Source organism: Sebastes umbrosus, chromosome 16, assembly GCF_015220745.1.
Source record: "Sebastes umbrosus isolate fSebUmb1 chromosome 16, fSebUmb1.pri, whole genome shotgun sequence".
Taxonomy (NCBI): Eukaryota; Metazoa; Chordata; class Actinopteri; order Perciformes; family Sebastidae; genus Sebastes; species Sebastes umbrosus.
Window position 1 is genome coordinate 30477056 of NC_051284.1, and position 26365 is coordinate 30503420.

Genomic DNA, 26365 nt, shown 5'->3' on the forward strand with positions numbered 1-26365 from the left:
TGTGCTAGATAACAATACTATAGTTACAACACTAACAATAATGATTGTTTATTGTTTATTTGTTTTTGCACAATTTAAGACTATACAACATAAAAAAAAAAAATAAAGAGGCAAAAAAAAACACTGGGCTTATCTGAAGCCTCCACCTAGAGACAAGATTAATATAAAGAAATAATATGACTACATAATAGTGATAACAAACAATTAGGACAAGATATATATATATATATATATATAACAACAAAAACAATACAGCAAATATCCATGTACTAATCAATACAAAATTGGCACTCAAACAAACACCGGTATCTGCCTTGGAACGAAGATGAATGACTACTGACGTGACTGTGAGTGTTTCTGGGCCTCTGATGAAGCATTTAGACTCACAGGACACCAAAATAATTCCCTTCAGGTGAAGCTCAGATTCAGAGAAATCCGGTGGACGCTGTGATGCAGATGGAGAGTTAAAAAGCTGATGAATAAGTTCACATTTAGGAGCCTTGTAAAAAAAAAATATTGTATATAGAAATGCTCTATGAATGTTTGAACTACCAGGGCTACCTACGCGTGTTATTATTTTCCTCCTGGTCTCTCTGGGTGTGTTGGAAACCTCATTCTGTCTCAAGGACACTGTTTTAAAAACATCCTGACAGCTCACGTTTCACACTAAATTCTTCATTTTCAAACATTTAGCAGATGCTTTTCTGCAGCTTGACTAAGAATGTTTCTTTTAGTATTTTGGGGGGTATTTTTGTTTTATTAGTGGAGAGAGAGAGATTGTGAAAGACATGCAGCAAAGGTCTCCATTCAGACTCGAACAGGGAATGTCTCGGTTCATGGCTCGGCTCCTTTAATTAAACCCCATCGGCACTCGCATGTCTGTACAATAAATATGAAGCTTCAGCCAGTTAGCTTAGCTTAGCATAAAGACTGGAAACAGAGGGAAACAGCTAGCCTGGCTCTGTTCAAATGCAACAAAATCAACCTACCAGCACCTTTAAATCTCTAAATAATTATCCTGTTATGTCTCGTTCAAAACAATAATTATTCTTTATATTTTATAGGGGGTTAGGTACTTTCACTTTAACATAAAGTGTTTCATCAGTCAGCCTTTGTCTGTGCTGGTTCTTTGAGGTCTTCTGGTTTAAAATGGAAGAACAAACTCAAGTGTCTTGGCTGCAGAAACTGCAAACAACTATCTGTAAAGAGGTCAGAGCTTCCTGTTAGGAGAGAAGATTTAGGAGAGAGTTATGATCACAGGACGCAGACGGCACCACAGGTTATTTCTTCTGGAAAAATATGTTATAAAATGCATAGACTATGGTTTGTGTTTCTTCTTCTTGTAGATAACTGACCAACTGTCCCTCTTTTTTGCAACAACGTTAAACAATCCAACAGGGAGAACTGATGTCTAACAAAGCGCTGTGTGTCTGTTGGTGATTAGAGTGACGGATGATGACTTTTTGTTTTCTTTCATCGTCATGATCTCTGTCTTTACCTCCGTGTTAAACCCACAGCTGAAGGATCACACTTTCCTGTTGACTATTTGCATGCTGATTTTATGCTCCCTGCAAAACAGCATTCTGGGAAATGTAGGAGAACAGTACCTGATTTAGAAACGGACACAGCAGATTGAGGAAAAGTGGGTTCATCAAAAAAGAAAATTGCAGAACTTCATTATAGAAAATCGACTCTTTTTTTTTTTCATAAAGTGATGTGAAATCTCTGCTTCTCCTCCCTGATGCTTCCTGTTCAGGCTGACATTTCCACCTGTTACTAACCTGTCTGATGACCTTTGACCCCTGTAGGTCTGCAGATAACCTATTCTTCATATTCAAATCACTGGGTCTTTCTTTGATTTCTTTTAATTTATATGTATTCGTTTACATCAACAAATGAGAAAGATTAAAATATATTTCATCAGCTGTGATTGTATATCTCTATATTTTTTCAGCCTACCCACAGACTCAGCTCTGTTCGAACATCTAAATCATTTCCATACATTATGATTTGCTATGTTACCTTATTCAACATTTTAAGGCAATTTCAATTCACAATTAACATTCTAGTTAAATTCTGTCACCTCAACACAAAATCACCTAAAATGAGGTTTTCCTGCACTGTAAATTCTTCTCTACATCAAGTTATTACAGACTACAAAGAAAAAACTTTTTGGAAACTATTCTGTGTTTAACAGAATAACTGCGAGTGGTGCAGCAGGGACCAAAAGTACCATAATTGTACCTGTAACAATAAATATAGTTGAACACAGAGTACAACGAGTATAGTCTGCGTTTAAAGATCATTATATACAGTCTACTAGCACACTCACTCACTAAACCTGTTGGTCTGCATTCTGTATTACACAACTGTGAACTGGCTGCTCACATGTTCAACTCATGAAACAAATAAATAAGTGTGAAATGAATGAATACAGAAAGACAGAAAATACAAATGTCAACTGCAGCCATTTAGATCCAGAACAAAACAAAGTTTATAGAGACAGTGTTTGGTTTAGTAGTCCACTTTTCAGACTGGAAACTGCTTTCAAAGAATATTTGTAATGATGCAACAAGAAAATAAGACAAAAATAAATTTGATTTTATTCTCGAGACATAAAGTGAAATCGGATTGTAGGAAACGTCCAGGGCCGGCTCTAGCCCTTTTGGTGCCCGAGGTCAAATAAATAACTGTATTTATTATAATAAAGATAAACAATTGGTCCCTGATATTGTTGGCTGAAAAGTGTTTCGTCAGTTTCACTACAATTTGCACTTTTATTAACAAATAAGTGTGGCCGGGCAGATGACAAAGTGTGAGAAAGAGAATTACAGGTGTAGTTCTTTCTTTCTTTATTTATTCCTTTGTTACCTCAATGCAGAAAATGAGAAAAGGCGCCCATTATATATATATATAAATATATATATGTACATACTGTACATATATATATACAGTACATACTGTGTGTGTATATATATAGTACATACTGTATATACAGTATATACAGTACATACAGTATGTATATACAGTATATATACATACAGTATATATATATAGTACATACTATATATATACAGTATATACATACAGTATATATATATATACAGTGCATACTATATATATACAGTATATACATACAGTATATACATACTGTATGTATATACTGTATATACATACAGTATATATATACATATAGCATATATGTATATATATATATACTATATGTACATACTATATATATATACAGTATATACATACAGTATATATACAGTATATACAGTAAATACTGTATATACATACAGTATATATATATAGTATATACAGTATATACATACAGTATATAATATTCCTCATTTTCTGCATTGAAAAAAGTAAATAAGAATTAGCATTATTAATAATTTTATAATAATTCATAAATTCATAATACCTATTAATAATCATTATTATAAATAATAACTATAAATAATAATGATAATAATAATATAATATATTATGTAATAATAATATATTGTAAATAATATTATTATAATATAATATAATATATCATATTATATTACATTATATCATATTATATAATATTATAAATAATATAAATAAATGCTTTCTCTCATTGTAGACTACCAAGGCTCACTAATACACCATACGACGTCATCCCAGTGCGCCGGCTGCCAGCGGTCGCCCTGGTGTAAACAACAGCAGCAGCTAGCGGTCCAATCATCACTTGAGTTCATCTGTAAATAAACGTGTTCACGTTTAAAACGCAGCGTTCCACACAGTGGACGTTTCTACAGCTTCAGTGTTAACTATGGATCTAACATAGGAGACCCTCTATTCTTCATGAACAGCCGTTATTTAGCGGTTATCCGTTATTCTGTAGCCGTTAACCGGGGAAGTGATGGAGGACCTGCCGCAGCTTCCTCCTGAAGTCTGGGTCACCGTGTTCAGCTACCTGAGCACGGAGGAGAAGCACACGGTCCGAGCCGGCTGCAGGCACCTGAAGCGGCTGATCGACCACCCGTCGCTGTGGCGGGACTACACGGTGGTGCTGTCCGACCTGCGGCGCTACACATACGGCTTCTGGGACACACTCAACCACCGCAAACTCACCCGGGTGGCGGTGCGGCACCTGCGGCGCAAAGAGTGGCGGCGGCTCGTCAAGTTCCTGCCGTCCCTCACCACCGTGGTGTTCGTGGACGGAGGGCGGATCTACAAGGAGAAGTACCTGGACAACCTGGCCCGGTTCCCGGAGCTCAGAGACCTGGGAGTGCGGAACGCGACGTGGGACGAGGCGATGCTCGGCCGGAGTCTGAGTCTGCAGCTGAAGGAGCGGATGACTCACCTGAGCGTGTGCAACGTGCGGCTGCCGTGCACGGTGGACTTCATCAACACGGTGGCTCACCTGTGCAACCTGCGCTACCTGCTGTTCCACCAGCAGGGTGAGGGCTACGGGCTGGACACCGTGAGGCCGGTTCCCTGCGGAGTCTTCCACAACCTGCTGCTGAGCCTCAGGAAGCTCCAGCACCTGTCCTGGGGGATGAGGGGGGAGCCGCCGGAACCGCTACCTGACGACTACCTGAGTCCCTCGGACCCGGAGCACCCAGGTCAGCCGATAACATCATCACCTGGTCACCTGGTCCTACCTGTCTCTTTACTTCAGACCAGTGCTCCTGCAGATTTAGCCCCATTTACTACTAATCACATGTAGTTTATGTTTGTTTGAGGCACTTATTCGGGCTGCAACTAATTGTTATTATCACTTAATCACTCAAGCCTGAGCACCTGTCCTCTTTACCTGTCTCTTGTTACTTCAGACCAGTGCTCCTGCATATACTTTGCATTTACTGAAAATCACCTGTAGTTTAAATTTATAAGTGTCAGCCTAGCCCCAGTTTGAGGCACCCATTAGGGCTGCAACTAATTATTATTACCAGTTAATCCATCCATTATGTTTCCAATTAATCATTTATAAATAAATATCAGAAAATGTCCTAAAGATATTTAATTTACAGGGATATAAAATGAAGAAAAGCAGCAAAATCCTCACAGGTGAGGCTGGAAGTAGGTCTTATTGATGCGCCACTGTTATCTGTACAGCTGTGTCTGCAGTAGGTGGATGGTGGAGCCCGTTGCCGGGGCAACCAAGGTCACAGAGATGCCAGAGTCTCTCCTGTAGTCAAAACATGATAGGAGGGTTAAAACACTGAGCAGCAGGGTGAGAGGGCAGAGCTGTGAGGCCTTCACGCAGAGAACACACTTAACTTAAGCAGCCTATTCCCAGTTTTGTGCCTCCCATTAGTTCTGCAACTAGCAGTTGTTATTAATCATTAATCAACCTGTTGATAGTTAAAATTAATTAATTTAGGATTGGGCGAAATGACACACCATAAGATGATAAAGTTTTGTAAACCATCAGAGAATTTGCCATACTGTTTAAATTGACTAAAGTCTGTAAAATGTCGATCACAAACCCTCCCTCCCTCCTCCTCCTCTTCCTCCTCTGTCCTGTAGGAGCGGCCCGGTACGGCGGCCCGGCGCTGACCAGTCTGGAGCTGGTGGATTACCCAGAAACCATCCTGCCAGGGAACGCACTGAGGAGCCTGACCTCGCTGAGGTCGCTGACGGTCCGCTACAGGTACATCAGAGAGGGCATCGGGTGCCGCCTCACGTCCTGGCTGAGCCCCCTCCAACAGCTGGAGTCACTCACCATCATCGGTGAGTCGGACCGTTATCCAGCTCACACTTCTGATTACAGAGTCTGGTTTGGTTTCTTTTAGTCCGGCCTGTTGGAGGAAGATTTTATTTGTAGTTTAAGATCTATCCAGAAGTTTAATGTGACCCTGTACTCTCAGGCGGTAACTCTCTCGCTGCCTATACGACCACCATCCCGTCCAGTGTGACCAGGCTGACGCTGCGTGTGGCCATAACCCTGAAAGACATGGACTCCATCGCTCCTAAAGTCCCGGGACTGGAGCACCTGGACATCGAGCAGAACCGCTCCAGCGGCAGCCTCTGCAGACGCATCCCCATGCTGTTTCCTCAGCTCAGGACGCTCCGGATACGGTGAGCCAGACAGGAAACCAGCTCACGTTTTTAGACTGGAACCACTCACTTGTTCTTATCTGGATAATGTTCTCATGTCTTATGAACCACATGCAGTTCTTGTTATTTAGTGTCAACAGAGCTCAAACAACATCATTCTTATCTGGGTAAACTGCAAAGGAAACTATCCTCTCCTCATTTCTGTAAAGAAATCTGATATGTTAATTTCATGCTGTGTTCGTGCTGTAGTCTTACCCATCGGGTTGGGTGATATTGACAAAATCTTCTATCCCGATATAGGTCATTTCATATCTTGATAATGGTATATCCCTTACATTCTGAATTATCACCCAGCCCTGACTTACCCGTCTCCTCTCTCAGGTTTTTCCGTAGAGAACCAGAGAAAGACCTGCTGAGCCTCCACCGGCTGCGACACCTGGTGCAGCTGGAGCTGCTGGTGGAGCGCTCCTTCATCCTGAGAGATTACCTGAACGGCCACCCGTGGCCCAGCCCCTGCGTCCAGGGGCTCATCAACCAGCTCCGAGAGCTGTCCGAGAACAGGATCGCCGTCATCACGACGATGCGCCAGAGAAACCCGCTGCGAGAGTGTGACTGTGTGTGGGAGGGAGACTGAGGAGGGGGAAATAGACTTTATACCTCCTGAAGAAGAAGAAGAAGAAGAAGAAGACAGAGTCGCCACCAGAGACGGGAACAGAAGGTTGAAATAAAAGGCATTAAATGAGGCGTACTGAAGGTTGTCGGACTTTCTAGTTATTGGATATTGAATCAAAGATTAGAGCGATGGCCGCCATCTTTTTGGCTGGAGACCCTTTGACAATGAAGCACTTAAGTCAACTCGTGAGTTGTGAACACTTGAAAATGAATAATGAAAGAGACGACTCAGCTCTGACTCTCACCGTAAATCTTTATTTAAAGCCGCTGATCAAGTCAAATAGCGGCACCAACAAATAAAGGTTGGTAGCTAATAAACTCCTGGTAAACAACACTGAGAGTGTTTGGAATTACCGTTAAATCTTACAGGGTAAATTCAGAAATCCTCCATCGTCCCTCTGATTTATGGGCTTTTAATGTGAAACTTCTGCAGGAAGTTCTGCTGGAAGATTGGAATGAATTGTTGGATCAAACATGAATTTGTGATTGTTGAACTGATGGAATTAGTGCTGTTATAATGTACATGAATACTGAATTAATCGTGAAGGCAGCAGGTAGGACGTTTAGAAGTTTACATTAACCGGAGCATTTATACATTTAGAAATAAATGTCTCTAGTTTAAGGCTGGCTCAGATAAATAAGCTGGTGATATGCCAGTGTTAGACTTGAGTCAGTCATCATGAGATCAGGGTAGGTAGTTTTAAGTTCCCTCTGTTTAGTGTCAGGATATTTAAATGAATGAATATCTCACATTAACACACACTCAAATGAGTCATGATATCACTCGTAGTGCTGAACGTAAAGCCAACTTTGCCCTCAGAGAAGTAATAAATGCACCTCTGATTTTTCAGGGGGATTTTTTTGTTGTTGTATTTGAATCATGTTTAAAATAACTGACTGATAATAAACTACCTAGTTTGCTTCGTTTGTGCTGCAAAAAAAAACATTTAGACGGTTGGAAAGTTTTGTATTTGATAAACCTTTATTGATCAGTTGAAGGTTAAAAAAACGTGGACGATGATGAATTAAGAAATATTCTTTAAAGGTCCCATATCGTGCTCATTTTCAGGTTCATACTTGTATTTTGTGTTTCTACTAGAACATGTTTACATGCTGTAATGCTCAAAAAACACATTATTTTCCTCATACTGTCAGCCTGAATATACCTGTATTCACCGTCTGTCTGAAACGCTACGTTTTAATGCATTTCAATGGAATTGCAGCGGAATTGCGTTGCTAGGCAACAGCTTGGGTCCATGTTTACTTCCTGTCAGCTGATGTCATTCACATACACTGCAACAGGAAATAAACTGGGACACATTTAGAATGTTTACGTTTAAAACCGTGTAATGGTCTAAATATTGTATATTTGTGACATCACAAACGGACAGAAATCCTAACGGCTTGTTTCAAACGCACAATTTCTGAATACGGACTGTGTGTATTTCTCCGTATATTGAGCATTTTGATAGTTTAACAGTATTTATATAGCACTTAAACCTGCTTTATAATGTAAAAGACCTGAAAATCTCACTTTTTACAATATGGGACCTTTAATATTTATTGATTACTAAACTAAAAGCTGGTGATTACGCCTCCTAACATCAATTATTGCCTTAAAAAGGGCAACCAGACGGTTGGTTTCGAGGTCAGAATTGAGGATTAGGGATCAGGTTTGAAAAACATCCCTCCATGCCCGGAACATGTGAATTCAACTGATTTATGAAAGTAATGTCATCAATAACTCAATGAATGCAATGTACACACTTTTTTTTATATACAATAAATAGTTATTTAATACTCATTTAACTATACAGTATAAACAATATGAACAAAAGATTAACTTTTAGAGTGTTCAACAACAAAAGACTTAAATCCTTAAAGTGCATCTCATGTTAAAGTGCTTCAGTTCAGCCTGATTTGAGCGTTTCTGGACATATTTTGGGTGAGAAAACAGAATATCTGTTGTAACAGCACTGCAGAGGAAACTATATTTTATCTTTCTAATTTACTGACAGAGCTTTGAACGTCTCCAAAGGGCCTCAAGCTTCTTCACAAAGTGGAAAGTTAGTTCCTGCGGTGTAAACGGGGCTAAATCCAACAGTCCTGGATTATTCCCTCCATTCAGATTGAGTGGACGCCATCCCCGACCCCACGACCTCAGAACTCCAGCAGGAGCGTCAGCGGCTCCACAGAGTTCAGGACGATCTCTTGTTTCTGTGCGTAGACTCCCTCCTCCACCTTGGCGCCCGCCTTCGTGCACTTCGCTGAGGCGGCCATGAGCTCCCTGCAGGTGGACACCAGGTTGGAGAAGAGCTGGGCGCCCCACCACAGCTCACACCCCCCTTTGTACTGCACTCTCCTCTTGGGCACCGGCTCTCCGAGCAGGGAGTCCTGGGGGATAAATAAAACGCTCCCGGGGAGGTCGACAACGGAAACCGAGTGCCCGGTGTCTTTTCGGAAAAATTTGGTGGTCATCAGACTGCTGGCTGTTGAGATCACGGAAAAAACATGCAAGAGGCTGAATTTATATAGATATTTTTCCCTGTTTAGACAAAGTGCAAAGACTCCCATAATTATTTTCCGGCGGTGAACTGAACTGAAAGTGAATCTATTAACCAGACAATATTTGGTCCAGTGAATCCTGCGGAGTAAAGAGACATCTCACCCATCTCATGAGCGACGTCCTCGGTGGCTCCGTGGAAGAAGCACACATACACAACCATCCCCTCCTGGATCTGAGACAGACAGGAAATAAACACTTTGTCACTGCAGTAGTACACTGATAAATAAATAAATAAATAAAATAAAGATTTATCTAACAAATAAAATAGAAAAGTAATCTATCAAATAAATAAAATAAAGATTTATCTAACAAATAAAATAAAAAGGAAACCAATGAATAAATAATAGATAAAAAAATAATAATTTAAAAAATAAAATTAGATAAATAATGAATAAATCAAATTAAAATTAATCTAACAAATGAATTACAAAATTAATCCAACAACTAGAAAAATAAATAAAATAAAGATTAATTTAACAAATAAAATTTAAAAAATAATCTAATGAATAGATAAATAAATAAAATGAAGATTAATTTAACAAATAAAATAAAGAAATAATTTAACAAATACATAAATAAAATAAAATTGAATCTAGCAAATAAAACAGAAAAATTAAAAATAATTTAACAATTAAAATAAAGAAATTATCTAAAAAACAGATAAATAAATAAAATAAGAATTAGTTTAACAAAAAATAGAAAATGATCTAACAAATAGATAAACAATAACACCCACCTCGGCCCACTGAGCGTCGGCCCCGTCCAGCGCTGGTTTGACCTTAACCTTCGCTGTACTGCACTGCTGGATGACCGTCCGGGCCTGAAGACTCCTGGGCCTCCGGAAGGGAGCAGAGCTGCTCACACACACACACCGTAGTCGTCAATACATGTGCAATAATACGTAAGACGATTAAAGGAAAGCAGGTTCACCAAATAAGTACATTTCTGGGTCAGTATTTGTACGTACCCGTCCATCATAGGAAGGGGTTCTGCTGTCTGTGCCGGGGCAGAGCCAGCGATGGTGAAGACGGGCCAGGGTTTGGAGCTCGGGGCCACCACGGGCTCCAGACCACAGCTGGAGCTCCTCTTAGCCGAGGACGCTGCCTGCAGGTCTCTCCTTCTCTTCACCGGCCGCTGGACGTGGATCTGGGTTTGGGTCTTTGGTCCTCTGCCCTGATTTGGGGGTTGCTTGGTCTTGGCTTGTGGAGGTTGGTGTTTTACCGGGAGCTCGGGTGGAGGATGTGACTCTGTGAGAGGTTCGGTTGTGTCCTGGACTTTGACACAGTGATGTGTTCTGGTGCTGCCCGGAGATCCACTGGTCTCTTTCTGGTCCTGAGGTCGTGTCTTCACCTGAACTTGTCTCTCTGGCTGAGTCTCGGAGCTGTTGGTCTCCTTCTGGACTTCAGACTGTGGAGGCGTCCCTCTCTTGACAGGCCAGAGTCTGGCCACAAAGGGGACGTTGGGAATCCTCGGCTGGAGGATTATGGGAGTGCTGGGCTGGAAGTTGATGGGAGTTCTTAGATGAAGGAGGATGGGGATTCTGGGCTGAGGGCTGATGGGAGTTACGGGCTGGGGGGGCGAAGGGTTCTCCTAGGATCCAGATGAGAGACAGACAGTGAGTCTTCAGGTAGTCACTTTGTTTTTATAGAGTGTGTTAGTGTTTTTAATAACAGTGTGTGAAGTGAACAGGATCTTTAGTAGTATTATTCAGAGGTAGCTGTAGCATTTTTAGCAAGTTATAATAGTGAATTTCAATCGTGCAATAGTCAATAAATGTATTTAAGTTCAGTAATTGTCTCTTTAAATAGTAGTTTTTATAGTTAGTGGTGAGAATTGCCTCCATGCACATGAGGGATTTGCATCTACAGAACAAGACAACAGTCATTTTGTTGCTGACGAGTATTAAATGACTAGATTATGTGTCGTTGTACACAAGCGTGATGACAATAAAGTGGAATCTGTCTTCCAGTTGGGACAGATTTAAGGATTTAGTGTGTCGTCCAGCTGGCTGAAGCAGAGAAACCTACCACTCTGTCCTCTGAATTCGTTTCTGGCCGCCTCTCTTCATCACCGCTGCCTTCATCAGCATCCCCACCACCGTCATCCTCGCCATCATCGCTGTAACCATCGTCATCCTTCCCGCTGTGAGGATGCAGACGGAGATAGAATAAGAGGGAGCACACAAGAAAATTCAATCTATATGAACTGGTAATAACACTGACAGAAAGCCGCCCACCTGTCTAAATCATCAGGTATCTGTGGTGATCTCAGCGCCTCCAGAACAAACTCTGGTTCTGTTTGGTTCTCTGGGTTCTTCTTCTTCTTCCTGTTGCACTGCGAGCAGCTGTTGATCCACTGCACCACATCAGTCCTCATGGTTTTCCAGAAGTACCTGATCATGATAATAACCATGAGCTGCTTATTAAATTAATACAACAGCATGATATTAAATACATGCAATCGAACTTGATGATGGTGATATAAAGTGATGATGTGTTTGAGTCGTCTAATCTGGACGAAGAGGATTTATCAGTGACAGAGAAAGAAGATCCCCCGCTCACCTTTCGTTGAGCAGTCGGAGACACTTGTTGGCGTCGAGGTGGTTCAGCTCGTTGTGATAATCCAGCAGGGCGGCTTCAACTCGCTGCCTGCTCCTCAGAACCAAACACACCCGATCTCCCCGGACTATGTGGAGCGCCTCGTCTGGGAGACAAATTGTGAAGGTATCCGTAATTTGTAGTTTATTCTAAATGTGTTGAGGTTTAGATTCTGGTTCGTACAAACCTTTGATGGCGAACTTCTTGCAGAACCTCCTGAAGGTGTTCTTCTCTACGTAGCTCAGTCCAGGAGGATAGGTGTGTCTGCTCAGGTAGAGCTCCACGGCATCGTACTTGGCAAAATAGGCCTGCTCACACAGAAACAGATAATTAAAATACCTACAGTGCAGTACATTGATGTGCATTGGATTGACAACATACCTCCTCCCCCACAGCCGGCTGGGTCGGACCTCTGCACGGAGTCTGTGGAGGAAAGACACAACTCCAGCTTTTACTGCTGCAGACTGGACTTCTACTGCTGCTGTCATACTACTATACTACTGAGCCTTTACCGCTGAGTCGCCGTGGACCATGAGCGTGGGCACGGCGTCCGGGCGGACGGCGACCTTCTCCCCACTGAGGTCGAAGCAGTCCTCGGTGAAGTGGGTCGAACAGACGGACGAGCCGAGCCGAGGATGCCAGTTGGGACGACCAACGGCCTTCAGCCACTGAGCCAGCAGGGCCGCGTTGTCCAGAGGAAACCTGGAGGGGAAGACGCATGGATAGAAGCGTACAGATAAATCAATACAGGGACATAAGTCCACCCATGATGTCCACATAGTCCACATACGTATGTCAACATGCAGTCAGATCCTGCACAAGCCGACCTGTTAAAATTCACTTCACTTCATTGTCCTCTCAAAGGAAAGTCAGCTTCTAGCAGTGGTTAAGAATAAAAATAACAGAAGCATATCACAGAACGTACTTATAGAAGGTGAGGCCCAGGCCTCTCTCCACCGGCCCGCAGCAGTTGGTGCAGGTGGAGACGCTGCAGCGGAGCCACTTCCTCTTGGTTCTGTTGAGGCAGATCTGGCAGCTGGAGATCCAGCGGGCCAGGTCCCGGGTCATGCTGGCCCAGTAGAAGTGCTTCGTGATCTCTCGCTGGCAGATCCCATGGCCGTAGTGACCCTGGGTGTCATGGAACTGACGCAGGACCGAGTTTACCTGCAAATCAAGAGGCAGCACGGGGAGATTTTTGCCATTATATGGTAGAAAGTAGAGGTTTAGACACGAAAGTTCCTGCTCTTATGCTCCAGTTTTTCACACCAGCGGACAACGAACTTTAAGATGCTTATACAGGATTCATTTAAACTTCATAAAGGATGCAAACCTCCTCTCTGCTGCGCGGCACTCTGAGAGGAGGAGAGACTCGTGTGTACATCAGCACTCCATCTGAAACAGAAGAGACATGTTTCTATAATCTGGCTCACTGAGGATTAGAAGAGGCAGATTAAACAGGTGATGCTGCTGTTTTTTTATCACTCTTTTATCCACTCACCTTTCAGGCCGAAGCGCTTGGCCATCCTTTTTAAACCCCCTCTGCTAGACTTGCTTTGCATAGGCAACACCCTGTGGCTCAGATACCTGCAGGATGCAACGTACAAACATTTAAATTAGGGCTGTCATTTTTAGGTTTCAGTTTTAAAGCTAGAGTGAAGATACTGGTATCATATGAAACTGGAAAACCTAATGAATCCATTGATACCAACCATGTCATACTAGCTTGTCATGAAGGAGGTTAAATAACGCTCCAAACTTACGCTACATTTTGGCGAAGAAAAACTGTCACAGCCATTTTGCAAAGGGGTCCCTTGACCTCTGACCTCCAGATAAGTGAATGAAAATGGGTTCTATGGGTACCCACGAGTCTCCCCTTTACAGACATGCCAATATCTGTCATTGTTTTGTGTTGTTAATTGATTTACAATAATAAATATATACATACATTTTCATAAAGCAGCATATTTGTCCACTCCCATGTTGATATGAGTATTTAATACTGGACTAATCTCTCTTTAAGGTTAATTTAGAACAGATAAAAAAAGCAATTACTTTGTGATTAATCGTGATTAACTATTTTAATCAACTGACAGCCCTAGTTAAAATGTAAAATGTGAAAGAAGCGGTCATGTGATCTACCTGGCGATCTGGTTGTAGGTCGCAAAGCTCGGCTCGATGACAGTCTTCCTCTTGTTCTCCACCAGCGTCTGGACCTCCCTGGAGTCTGGATCAGGAGCTCGGAGGCAGTACTGGTGCTCCTGCAGCTCCACAGGGGGTTCAGAGTGATCCAAGGCCGGCTCGGAGGGGTCGGGGGTGGTGGTGGCAGCAGCGGCAGCAGCTGTGGAGAGGAGGTCCTCCAGGGTGTTGGAATGAAGGAAGTCCTCGTCTGAAGGGACAACAACCTGAAAATCAAGAAGGACGACACCTTATAGAGGCTAAAACATTCCTGTTGCATTTATGACATTTGTTTTATACTTTTAAATATTCTGTTTTCTTTACTTTCTTTATTGGTTTTCTTTAAATAATTTTAATTTATTCTTTCTTTATTAAATTGTCTTATTTTCTGTTTAATTAATTTTGTATATTTATGCATTTTTATGCTTTATGTAAAGCACTTTGAATTGCCTTTGTGTATGAAATGTGCTGTACAAATAAACTTGCCTTGCCTTGTGGAAATTCGCCCACATAATAAGGCACAAAACTGGCACGACAGATGGTGAAATTTATGATAACTCATTCAGTTTATTATAAATCCTCCCTTTAAATCAAATTTTCTGAATTTTCATTCCGATTATTCATTCCCTTAAAATAATAGCAATATCACCTTTTTGAAATAAAAAAAAAAAAGTAACCTTGTTTTTATTTGTCCTCTCAGCGCCTGCACAATGGGGACTTGGATTTAATACAGTTTATTATTATTAGATATATAGATGTTAGATTGGAGATACATGAATATACTTTGTGTTTTTGCTTTTAACCACAAAATATTTTCTCCTCGACATCCTTTACCAAACCAGAAAGGACAGAAAGGAAGTAAGAAAATAAATAAATTGATATTGGCAAGAGTGATTCATTTAAAGGGGACCAAACAAAGCAAAATATATTAACCATCTCCTTCTTTATATGTCTTATTAAAGGTACAACACCTCGTCCTCCTGCACCGTCACGGAGATGATGGTTGGTACGGCGTCTGCTGATAGAGTCAGCTGACCGTTCTCGCTTGGCACGAAGCAGGACGACTCAAAGTGTCTCGAGCAGAGGCAGGAGTTGGTGCGAAGCGAGCCTTCGTCCCTCTGAGCCACCGCCAGCCACCTTCGCCGTTGCTCTGCCTCCTTTGGAAACCTGCCGAGACCGAGGAAAAAGAGTTGTGTTTTCAAACGAAGCTGAACAGAAGGAGAGTCTGCCTGCAGAGTAACACAAGGTTTCATCTTAGGTCCTGTTTTATTCTTATTAAATATACTTCCTTTGGGTTACATTCTTAGAAGATACATATTGTTATGCAAATGTTTGCACAATAATCACTCTGCTTCATTTATCTAGCAGGTAATACTCAAATCAGACTTTACACTGAAGTCCCTTTCACACATGCAGTCTATCCCTGAAATGTTCAGGAACATTTCCTGCATGTGTGAACGGGAGCAGGGGTCAATATTCAGGGAAATCTGTTCCGCCGATTTCCCACCTCGAGACCTCGTAGCAGTTCAGGGAAAATGTACGGTACGACTGTGTTGTGAATGAAAGCAGTAACACTGCAGGGACAAGTACGTAAAAGGTTACATCTGTCTGACAAAAGACGCTTTCGCGTGGAGCGAGAGAACCAATCACAAGACTCCGTTGATGACATATTTAAAATCCGCGACCTGTTTACGGTTCATTAATATCAAATATGTTACAAGAACAGTGGCACCGGAGAAAAACAGCTCCTCGCCCGCCGACATGTTCCTGAAAATAATAAGAGACGTCTTCCGTTGCATATTCAGGTCGTAACTAGAAGTTGACGCGACGCTGCGAAACTCTTGCGAGATGGTCAAGGTTCGGCATTGACCTTAAACTATGTGTGAAAGAGGCTTAAGAACATTGTTTTTTAGTCTGGCGACCTGTCCATGATGTACCCCGCCTTCGCCCAATGTCAGCTAGGATCGGCTCCAGTCCCCCCCCAAAACCCTGAACAGGATAAGTCTGACCTGTGGAAGCTGAGCTCGGGGTAAACGTAGCTGGAGGCATCGCAGCCGTATGCCAGGCAGAAGATGATGGGCGGGTTGGGCGCTTCGGCGGGACTTCGGCTCCGACAGACAGCACAAGCTTTGATCCAGGTCTTCACCGCCTCCGTCACGCCGACCCAGTAATACATCAACTGGATGGACGGACAGAAGAGGAAGAAGACATCCTTTAATTTTTACATTAAAATCACATTATCTTCACTGCTCTGTTGACATCATCTGAACTCACCATTATCTCCTTTACAGCCCGGACCCGGCCGGCGTGGCTGTTGTTGTCATGGTAACGGACCAGGATCTCCTTCACCTCCTCGTCGCTCCTGACAACGCGGAGGAAGCGGCCTCGGTAACCGCGCCACAGACAGCCATCTGGAGGACGGAGGGAGGAACCACAGTAAGGTTATTTTCATTATGTATGGAGGGCGGTGGAGGAAAGTAACTAAGTACATCTACTCAAGTACTGTACTTAAGTACAATCTTGAGGTACTTGTACTTTAATTTGGGTATTTCCATTTTATGCTACTTTATACTTCTACTCCACTACATTTTGAAGTTAAATATTGTACTTTTTACTCCACTACATTTATTTGTCAGCTTTAGTTACCTTGCATATTCACATTATTAATAGAAAATAAATACATTATGTTCTATTGTTGTGCAGTTTAATATAAATAAATATATACAACGAATAAATAAGGCATGAATGAGATAAAAGATTGGTAGTAAATACAATAAAAAGAGTAGAATCATGAGCAAAATAGAGCAATATGAGTATAATAAAATAAATAAAGTGAAAGAAACTGAACCCCAAGTAGCTCCCCGGGCACTGCTCCTAAGGATGGATCAAATGCAGAGGTCACATTTCATGTATGTACCTGTATGATTCTAATAAAGTTTAAGTTATATTAAATTAAATTTAAAAGGTCAGTTTACCCAAATGATGAATAGTGTATTTTGTCCAGTTTTTCATCCGTCTGTGGTTTTCAGCTTCCACTTTAATATCATAAAGGTGAATAAAGGTGTGTTGTGGTGCTCACAAAGCATGGACAGTTTGAGGAAACTGGACTGTACACAGAGGGTTAAGGCTTTAACTGCTCTACACTGAGGACAAATGTTCTCTAATGTGTGAGAATCACCTGCCAGTGAAATACCTTTATAGATGAAGTGTTTGCTGGCAGCTCTGGTTACTTTCTTTGAGCTCTTGGATGCGTCTACAGGATACGATCCCGTCCGCACAAACAGCTCCACCTTATCCAGGAAGTCAAAAGAAGGCATCTGTGAGGGAGGAGACAAAGATATCATCACATTATAGGAGCTCAAAGGGATGTAAAAAAAAACATCAAATAGTCAAGATTTGTTAACATAAAATGGAGAAAAATAAGCAAATATTTGATAATTTGCTTATTAGCTGCAACACAAACAACTTTAGCAATCCTACTTCATGATTATCAAACTATTAATTGAATACCAGAGTTATTTTTAGAGCCTGTTAATCAATAAATTGGCTAATATTATTTTTTTTTAGATTAGATTAAATTGTGCAAAACAAATACACAGTAAACAAATACACAGTAAACAAATACACAGTAAACAAATACACAGTAAACAAATACACAGTAATAAGCATGGTGGAAATTCTGCAATATTTTTTTATGAAATTATAAACAATAGATTCACTGGAAAATATCAGCTAACGTTCAATAGATTAATTAATAATGTACATTAAATTACTGATAAAGTATTTAACTACCTATCTCTGTTAAACACACACACACAGACTATAACTCTGAAATCACAATAATACAACACTGAATGTCATTTTCGTGCATCAAATTACAGATTAATCACATAAACACGTGAAGTTTCTAACTGACCTCCTCAGAGCATCAGAGCATCTTCAGTCCGGTGAACACAAATCCTCGTTACACCGCCACCGACTTCCAACACAAATATCAACTTTCAGAAGGATATTCTTAAACTCAATTATTCATATGAGCAACTTATATTATTATATTACATCTAAACGTCCGTTTACATTCTTTAAAGTGTTACATTTCAGCTCAAACTAGAAGCTAAATGAACCGTTTGGTGGTTCGCTCATTTAAGCTAGCTGTAGCAACCTGGGACTTTCCGGTGTGGGGATTTTCAAAATAAAAGGTTTAAATCTAGATTGGAACTTTTTGAGGAGAAAGATGATTTATATATTTTAAATATATATAAATGAATTAATACATATCGCGTTTGTTGTTCATTGTGTGACCATTTTTAAAAATGATTTCTATTCTTATTGTAATTTTAAAATACCTTATTTAAGTATAATATATATATATACTGTATATATGATTTTTTTAAATGACCATGTTACATATATATAAATATATATATATATATATTTATCTGTGATTATTTCTGTCCTTGTGTGTGCTGCAACAGCCGGATTTCACCTCTGGTGATCAATAAAGGCTAATTTTATCTAAAAGTTGTTGTCATCTTACAACACCAAAAACATATAATTAACATTAACAGTGGGTTGTATAAATGCATCACTGAAATCATGACTTTTTTTTTTAATTACCATGTTTACAATTATTTTATTTATTTCAATATATTATTATTATTATTATTTTTTCTGTCTAACAGAGAACTCTCATCTTTATAGTTTCTGTCTCAACCACACTCCATTGTGGTTTTGCTCCTGTAATAATCTTGCACATGTTGAATTTTGCACATTTACTAACTCAATTAATTTTTTATTTAAAAACAAAAAATTGCAACTTGCACACTTTACTAATATATATAGTCTGTTATTCTGTTTATATTTTATATTTTTATATGTTAGTTGTAGTAGTTGGAAATATTTATAGTGTATTCCAATATTCTTTATATTGCACATTCTATGGCTATATTTCTCTGGTGTGACTTATTCATTTAAATTTCTACCAACATGGTACTAATCATATGTCACAGCTCAGAACTACTGCAAATAAAAGGTCTATTTATTTAGGTCTCAGATTTGTAAAAGCACATTTTTACAATATAGTCCTTAATTTACATACTTTATTTTGGAGGCAGAAGTGATTAACCGGAAGCTACATTGCCCTCTCTTGCGGTTACAGTGAAAGAGGATCAGTTTTGTCGCAGGTTGTAAAAGCTGCTGTAACCCAAGCTGACTGAGCGCTGCTCACTTCCGGTCTCCGACACACAGCTGAGCGCCCCCTGCTGGTCAGGAGGAGAGGTGGACAAAATAACAGGAACACTTTATTCTTCTTCTTTGGTGGAAGAAGTATTCAGACATAGTGATACCACACTGTGAGAATACTCCATTACAAGTAAAATGTACTTAGAGTATAAACAGTAAAAGTACACATACTGATGTGTTTTTCAGACTTTTTTTTTTTCTTTTTACCTTTTTCAGACATTTTTCAGACTTTTTTTTAAGGACATTTTTTTTCAAACTTTTTTTTTAAGGATATTTTTTTAAACTTTTTTTTCCAACTTTTTTTTTCAGACATTTTTTTCAAACATTTTTTTTTCAGACATTTTTTTCAGCAACTTTTTTCCAACTTTTTTTTTCAGACATTTTTTTCAAACATTTTTTTCCAGACATTTTTTCAAACTTTTTTTTCAACATTTTTTTTCAGACATTTTTTTTCAGACATTTTTTCAACATTTTTTTTCAGACATTTTTTCAACATTTCTTTTCAGACTTTTTTTTCAGACATTTTTTTCAGCAACTTTTTTCCAACTTTTTTTTTCAGACATTTTTTTCAAACATTTTTTTCCGGACATTTTTTCAGACTTTTTTTTCAACATTTTTTTTCAGACATTTTTTTCAGCAACTTTTTTCCAACTTTTTTTTTCAGACATTTTTTTCAAACATTTTTTTCCGGACATTTTTTCAGACTTTTTTTTCAACATTTTTTTTCAGACATTTTTTTCAGCAACTTTTTTCCAACATTTTTTTTCAGACATTTTTTTCAAACATTTTTTTCCGGACATTTTTTCAGACATTTTTTTCAACATTTTTTTTCAGACATTTTTTCAGCAACTTTTTTCCAACATTTTTTTTCAGACATTTTTTCAACATTTTTTTTCAGACATTTTTTTCAGCAACTTTTTTCCAACATTTTTTTTTCAGACATTTTTTTCAGCAACTTTTTTCCAACTTTTTTTTTCAGACATTTTTTTCAAACATTTTTTTCAGCAACTTTTTTCCAACATTTTTTTTCAGACATTTTTTTCAGCAACTTTTTTCCAACATTTTTTTTCAGACATTTTTTCGAACTTTTTTTTTTCAAACTTTTTTTCAAACTTTTTTTTTCAGACTTTTTTTTCAGACACTTTTTTCCGGACATTTTTTCAGAATTTTTTTTTCAGACTTTTTTTCAAACTTTTTTTTCAACATCTTTTTTCAGACATTTTTTCGAACTTTTTTTTCCGGACATTTTTTCAGATTTTTTTTCTGGACATTTTTTCAGACATTTTTTTCAGAATTTTTCTTGAGACATTTTTTTCCGGACATTTTTTCAAACTTTTTTTTTCAGACTTTTTTTTCAGACACTTTTTTCTGGACATTTTTTCAGAATTTCTTTTCAAACTTTTTTTTTCAGACATTTTTTCAAACTTTTTTTTTCAGACAATTTTTTCAGACATTTTTTTCAGCAACTTTTTTCCAACTTTTTTTTCAGATAATTTTTTCAGACTTTGTTTTCAACATTTTTTTTCAGACTTTTTTTCGAACTTTTTTTTTCAGACATTTTTTTCAGCAACTTTTTTCCAACTTTTTTTTTCAGCAACTTTTTTCAGACTTTTTTTTCAAACTTTTAACCGTATAATCTGACATTTTTCAGACTTTTTTAGGGACATTTTTCAGACATTTTTTTCTTTTTTCTTTTTTACCTTTTTCAGACTTTTTTTTCAACATTTTTTTTTCAGTCTTTTTTTCGAACTTTATTTTTCAGACTTTTTTTTCAACATTTTTTTTCAGACATTTTTTTCAGCAACTTTTTTCCAACATTTTTTTTCAGACATTTTTTTCAGCAACTTTTTTCCAACTTTTTTTTTCAGACATTTTTTTCAAACATTTTTTTCAGACATTTTTTTCAGCAACTTTTTTCCAACTTTTTTTTTCAGACATTTTTTTCAAACATTTTTTTCAGACATTTTTTTCAGCAACTTTTTTCCAACATTTTTTTTCAGATAATTTTTTCAGACTTTGTTTTCAACATTTTTTTTTCAGACTTTTTTTCGAACTTTTTTGTTCAGACATTTTTTTAGACTTTTTTTTCAGCAACTTTTTTCCAACATTTTTTTTCAGACAATTTTTTCCAACTTTTTTTTTCAGACATTTTTTCAACATTTTTTTTCAGACAATTTTTTCAGACATTTTTTTCAGCAACTTTTTTCCAACTTTTTTTTTCAGACATTTTTTTCAAACATTTTTTTCCGGACATTTTTTCAGACTTTTTTTCCAACATTTTTTTTCAGACATTTTTTTCAGCAACTTTTTTCCAACATTTTTTTTCAGATAATTTTTTCAGACTTTGTTTTCAACATTTTTTTTTCAGACTTTTTTTCGAACTTTTTTTTTCAGACATTTTTTTCAGCAACTTTTTTCCAACTTTTTTTTTCAGCAACTTTTTTCAGACTTTTTTTTCAAACTTTTAACCGTATAATCTGACATTTTTCAGACTTTTTTAGGGACATTTTTCAGACATTTTTTTCTTTTTTCTTTTTTACCTTTTTCAGACTTTTTTTTCAACATTTTTTTTCAATCTTTTTTTCGAACTTTATTTTTCAGACTTTTTTTTCAACATTCTTTTTCAGACATTTTTTTCAGCAACTTTTTTCCAACTTTTTTTTTCAGACCTTTTTTTCAAACATTTTTTTCAGACATTTTTTTCAGCAACTTTTTTCCAACTTTTTTTTTATACATTTTTTTCAAACATTTTTTTCCGGACATTTTTTCAGACATTTTTCTTGAGACATTTTTTTCCGGACATTTTTTCCAACTTTTTTTTTCAGACATTTTTTTCAAATATTTTTTTCCAACATTTTTTTTCAGACATTTTTTTCAGCAACTTTTTTCCAACATTTTTTTTCAGACATTTTTTTCAGCAACTTTTTTCCAACATTTTTTTTCAGATAATTTTTTCAGACTTTGTTTTCAACATTTTTTTTTCAGACTTTTTTTCCAACTTTTTTTTTCAGACATTTTTTTCAGCAACTTTTTTCCAACTTTTTTTTTTCAGACTTTTTTTTCAGCAACTTTTTTCAGACTTTTTTTTCAAACTTTTAACCGTATAATCTGACATTTTTCATAAAAACAGTCTCATGCCTCTAAAAATGCTAAATGCTAAGTAATAATGAAAGAAAATAAATAATAAAACAGCTAAGATGACGATAATGTTATATATGGGTTTGAGAAACACTGTTGGATCTGACTCCTCGGTTTGGATCGGAGATAAGATTTTCCTGCAAAATCTGAACAAAAATTGGATTCAAGCCGTAAAACATCTGCAGATTTATATAAAAAAATCTGTCTTTTGCTGCTGCTTTAATATTTTTGTCAATATCTAATTCCCTGTATCATAATTTACATGCTTATTTATCAATAAATGACATTTTCTTGTTCTTCTAAGAAAACAAAACTATCACCATGTCATGTATGTAATTTGTAATTGACAAATGTATATTTTCTCAAACCATTAAAATATGAATTTACATTAATTCTGGATGTTTTATTGGTTTCTCAGATGGTTCAAAGACAAAATCTAAATGTATTATTGTGTATAATAATAACATAAACAAGCCTGATGTTCGTGTCATGCAAACCAAGCAAGAAGGATATGTCTCTTCCTGTTTACGTCTTTGTTTGGATCAGGAGATAAGGTTGTAATTTGGGAAATAAAATCTGTCATCGTGCAGCGAACTGAATGTTTTTTATTCCAGATTGACGGACGAAGAGTCTACGAGGAAACATCAGATCACCGGAGATTTATCTTTCTGGAAAACACACGGAATTGTTTTTGTAAAAGAAGAAAAGCTGAAAATGACCTGATGACCCTTTAATGTTGGAGGATTTTAATGCACTTCCACTGACTAACAGCAGAGGGAGCTGGTGGCATATTGAATAAAAAAATGTCATCACAACATAAAATATCTAATTTATTTTCTTTCATCTGAACCTGAACGTCTTCATCAGCTGATGTTTGTTTTTATTGACAAAAGGATAATATACAAAAAAATTCAGGTAAACAATAACAAAACATATATAAGTGATATAATACAAATACATATGAAGAGCATATGAGATTAAAAGACAAATACATTTAAAGGAGTACATATATACTCAGATATAATCATTCAATCACAGGTTTAAGTGTCAAAAGTGTGTTATGATTTACAGAGAACAATCATTTTGCATGTTTAGGCTTAATTTTTATAATAATAAAAAAAATATAATATAATTATTATATTTGTGAGAAGATTCACCATCAGTCTACAAATTATTTTAAAATATTTTAGGTTTTGCATCTTGTGTTTTCTTCATTTAGCACATAACATTATTCTCTTCCATCATTACTGTTATTCTTTTTAATAATATTTACAATTTTTTAGTTACATTTTATTTTATTTACAGTTATATATGTATCCATGATTATCTTTTTTTTAACTTTAAATTTTATGATTTACTTGACTTTTATTTTTCACTGAGGTAATCAAATTTCAGCCGTCATTGTTTCATGTTTCTTATCATTTGTTTGGCCTTTATTTATTTATTTATTTATTAATAATAATAGTTAAACAATTCAGAAATATTACCGGGACAGACAAAGTTGAAGAAAATGGAGCATTTAGCAGCTAAAGAGAGACAGATATTTCCCTTTTAGGAGTTGGTGGAGACCAAAACCAGAGCTAAAAAAGAGAGGATATTAGACATCAGATGGACACAAACATGACTCCGAATGAATATTCATGTTGCTCTGTGTCTATTAAATGTATAAACTTGTTGTTTAACAACATTTACAAGGCAGTAATATAAGCCAGGGCTGTGTTTAGTAGCTTATTGTAGAGTTATTCTGCCCCCGATTTCCAAAAATATCAACCTTTGTAACTTTAGTAATTTATTTCATATGTATCCTTGTGACCTGTATGAAACAATCTGCCTTTATTATCTAATTTATTCATGTTTTTTTCCCCTTTAAATTCATCACCAGTCTGTAAACCTCTTTGTTTGTTCTGATCAGGACGGAGTCACATGATGAGAGAGGAGTCTTTGAGGCGTCGGGTCATAACAGGAGTTTTCTTCACACACTCTTCGCCAGAAACTGTTGACCGACTGCAGCTGTGTAGTGTCTCAGTGTGAAGGCGCTGATCAACCCTCCGTATACTGGAAACACACACACACACACACACACACACACACACACACACACACACAAATACAAAGATAAGAGATTTTCCCAGAAATCCGTTTGAACTTTTGTTTTCTTCTGAAGACTTTCCTCTAAACTTTCCACCAAAGTAGATCACACATCTGCAGACTTTTCTCTATTTTCTTTTCAAAAACTTTAAATCCTTAAGATTTATTTTCATTATATATATATTTAAAAAAAAAAAAAGCATGTTGATTTATTGCCTGCATTTTTTCCAGCGACTCCCATTTGATGAATTTGCATTCCGGTAACGGCCTCTCCGTAAAGTGGTTTTCATTTTCACTGGTGGAGCTTTTCACTTTTCCTGAATGGGATTCAAATTGCACGCCCACGCACGAGGGCTTCACAGGGAATTACAGTATGCATATCACATAATGTGGAGGACAACATTCAGTCTTCTTCGATCAATCCTCTCTGCTCACAGTTCTCTTCGTAGCTATACAAAGTATTCCACGTAATCAGTTCGTATTTAATCCACATAATTGTGAAACAGGGAGTTTAAAGAGCGACAAACGCTGCGTAGGGAAAAGGTCGGGGTGGATCGGTGGTCAAAAAAACACCGGACTTTCACCCAGGAGACCGCTGTTAATATCCGGTGTGAAACCAGAAGTCAACGTTGATTTATTTGTAACTTCCGTACTAAAGTTACGCCACTTCTGGAGTTATTTTAAACCAAACCACCATCTTTTCCTAAACCTAACCAAGTAGCTTTGTTGCCTAAACCTGAACCAAGTATTTCAAATGGCCCCCTGATCACTCATGCTGCTGGACAGTCATGGAAAAAATGCACAAAAAATAACATTTTCGCAAGATATCATATGAACCATTGTATGAGGACAGTTTGTTTGGGTGCATTTTGATCAGATATAATCAATATTTTTATAATAAAATAATGTATCAAATGACAATGTGAAGGGACTCGCCTGTAGTGATGAACCTACAAGAGGATTATCAGCTGAATCTAGTGGCTAAAATGAGTTTCAGTTGCTCATTGTTCATCAGTCCGGTGGTGGAGACCAAAAACAGAGCTAAAAGAGAGAGAATATTGGACTTATATTCATCAGGTGGACACAAACACAAAGACTCCTAATGAATGATAAAACGTTGGATGTGTAAATAAACAACTGTTTGCTAACAAGTTCAACATATCAACTTAAAAGGTGATGCACCCAAGTGGCCAAAAACACAAGTTATTGCAGGTTTAAATAAAATTATAAAAATAATTTCATGTGATGGCAAGTAGAGCTTGTATTTTCTAATCCTTTTATAATTAATTAATAATTTTTTATTAATTAACTGTTTTATTATTAATGAATATCTTCGGGTCTTGTGGTCAAAATATTAAACAGCAACAAGTACGTCTAGTATTATATGATGTGATTTTATTGACAACCAATATATTCTAAATTGATTATTTATTATCTGGTATGATTTTACCTGGTTTTAGTATTAGAAACTATCGTCTTTTATTACTTTTATTATTTTAAGAACTACCGTCTCACACTCAACATGTGAATTTAAGCACGTTAATGCATGAGTATATGTAAGATCCATGTTTTATGTGTGTATGTATATTATGACTTTGGTATGTTGTGTGATGCAGTGGCCTGGAGCCCCAAGACAAATTTCCCTGTGGGACAATAAAGTATATCTTATCTTATCTTATCTTGGATTTTTGATTTTGTTTTTTTACATTTTCTGACATCAATCAAGAAAAATAATCTGCAGATTAATTAATTAAGAGAACAAATGTTAGTTGCTACTTTAGTGTCACAATGTCTGCCTCAGGTGTTGTTATAGTTGTGTCTAGAAGGTAACCTGCAAATTGCAAAAACT

General features: G+C 37.5%; 3 protein-coding genes across 3 annotated transcripts; 1 reads left to right on the plus strand and 2 right to left on the minus strand.

The window, feature by feature from the left end:
• The first annotated feature begins 3724 nt into the window (after window positions 1–3724).
• Window positions 3725–7636, plus strand: LOC119475052. Its single transcript, XM_037747521.1, has 4 exons — window positions 3725–4601; window positions 5509–5712; window positions 5850–6060; window positions 6421–7636. The coding sequence occupies exons 1-4, from the start codon at window positions 3896–3898 to the stop codon at window positions 6671–6673; spliced, it is 1374 nt and encodes a 457-aa protein (XP_037603449.1). The 5' UTR covers window positions 3725–3895; the 3' UTR covers window positions 6674–7636.
• Window positions 7637–8171: 535 nt separating this feature from the next.
• Window positions 8172–12684, minus strand: LOC119504272. The gene is made up of 10 exons (XM_037796317.1): window positions 12387–12684; window positions 12256–12297; window positions 12062–12182; window positions 11839–11980; window positions 11514–11669; window positions 11305–11419; window positions 10245–10867; window positions 10014–10131; window positions 9380–9449; window positions 8172–9200 (listed from the first exon to the last, which is right to left on the minus strand). The coding sequence occupies exons 1-10, from the start codon at window positions 12660–12662 to the stop codon at window positions 8872–8874; spliced, it is 1992 nt and encodes a 663-aa protein (XP_037652245.1). The 5' UTR covers window positions 12663–12684; the 3' UTR covers window positions 8172–8871.
• Window positions 12685–12786: 102 nt separating this feature from the next.
• On the minus strand, window positions 12787–18187 carry LOC119474488. The gene is made up of 9 exons (XM_037746509.1): window positions 17966–18187; window positions 17243–17366; window positions 16324–16460; window positions 16059–16228; window positions 15021–15216; window positions 14014–14276; window positions 13373–13458; window positions 13205–13266; window positions 12787–13038 (listed from the first exon to the last, which is right to left on the minus strand). Exons 2-9 carry the CDS (start codon window positions 17364–17366, stop codon window positions 12787–12789), a joined length of 1290 nt encoding a protein of 429 aa, XP_037602437.1. The 5' UTR covers window positions 17966–18187.
• Between the last annotated feature and the right edge of the window lie 8178 nt (window positions 18188–26365).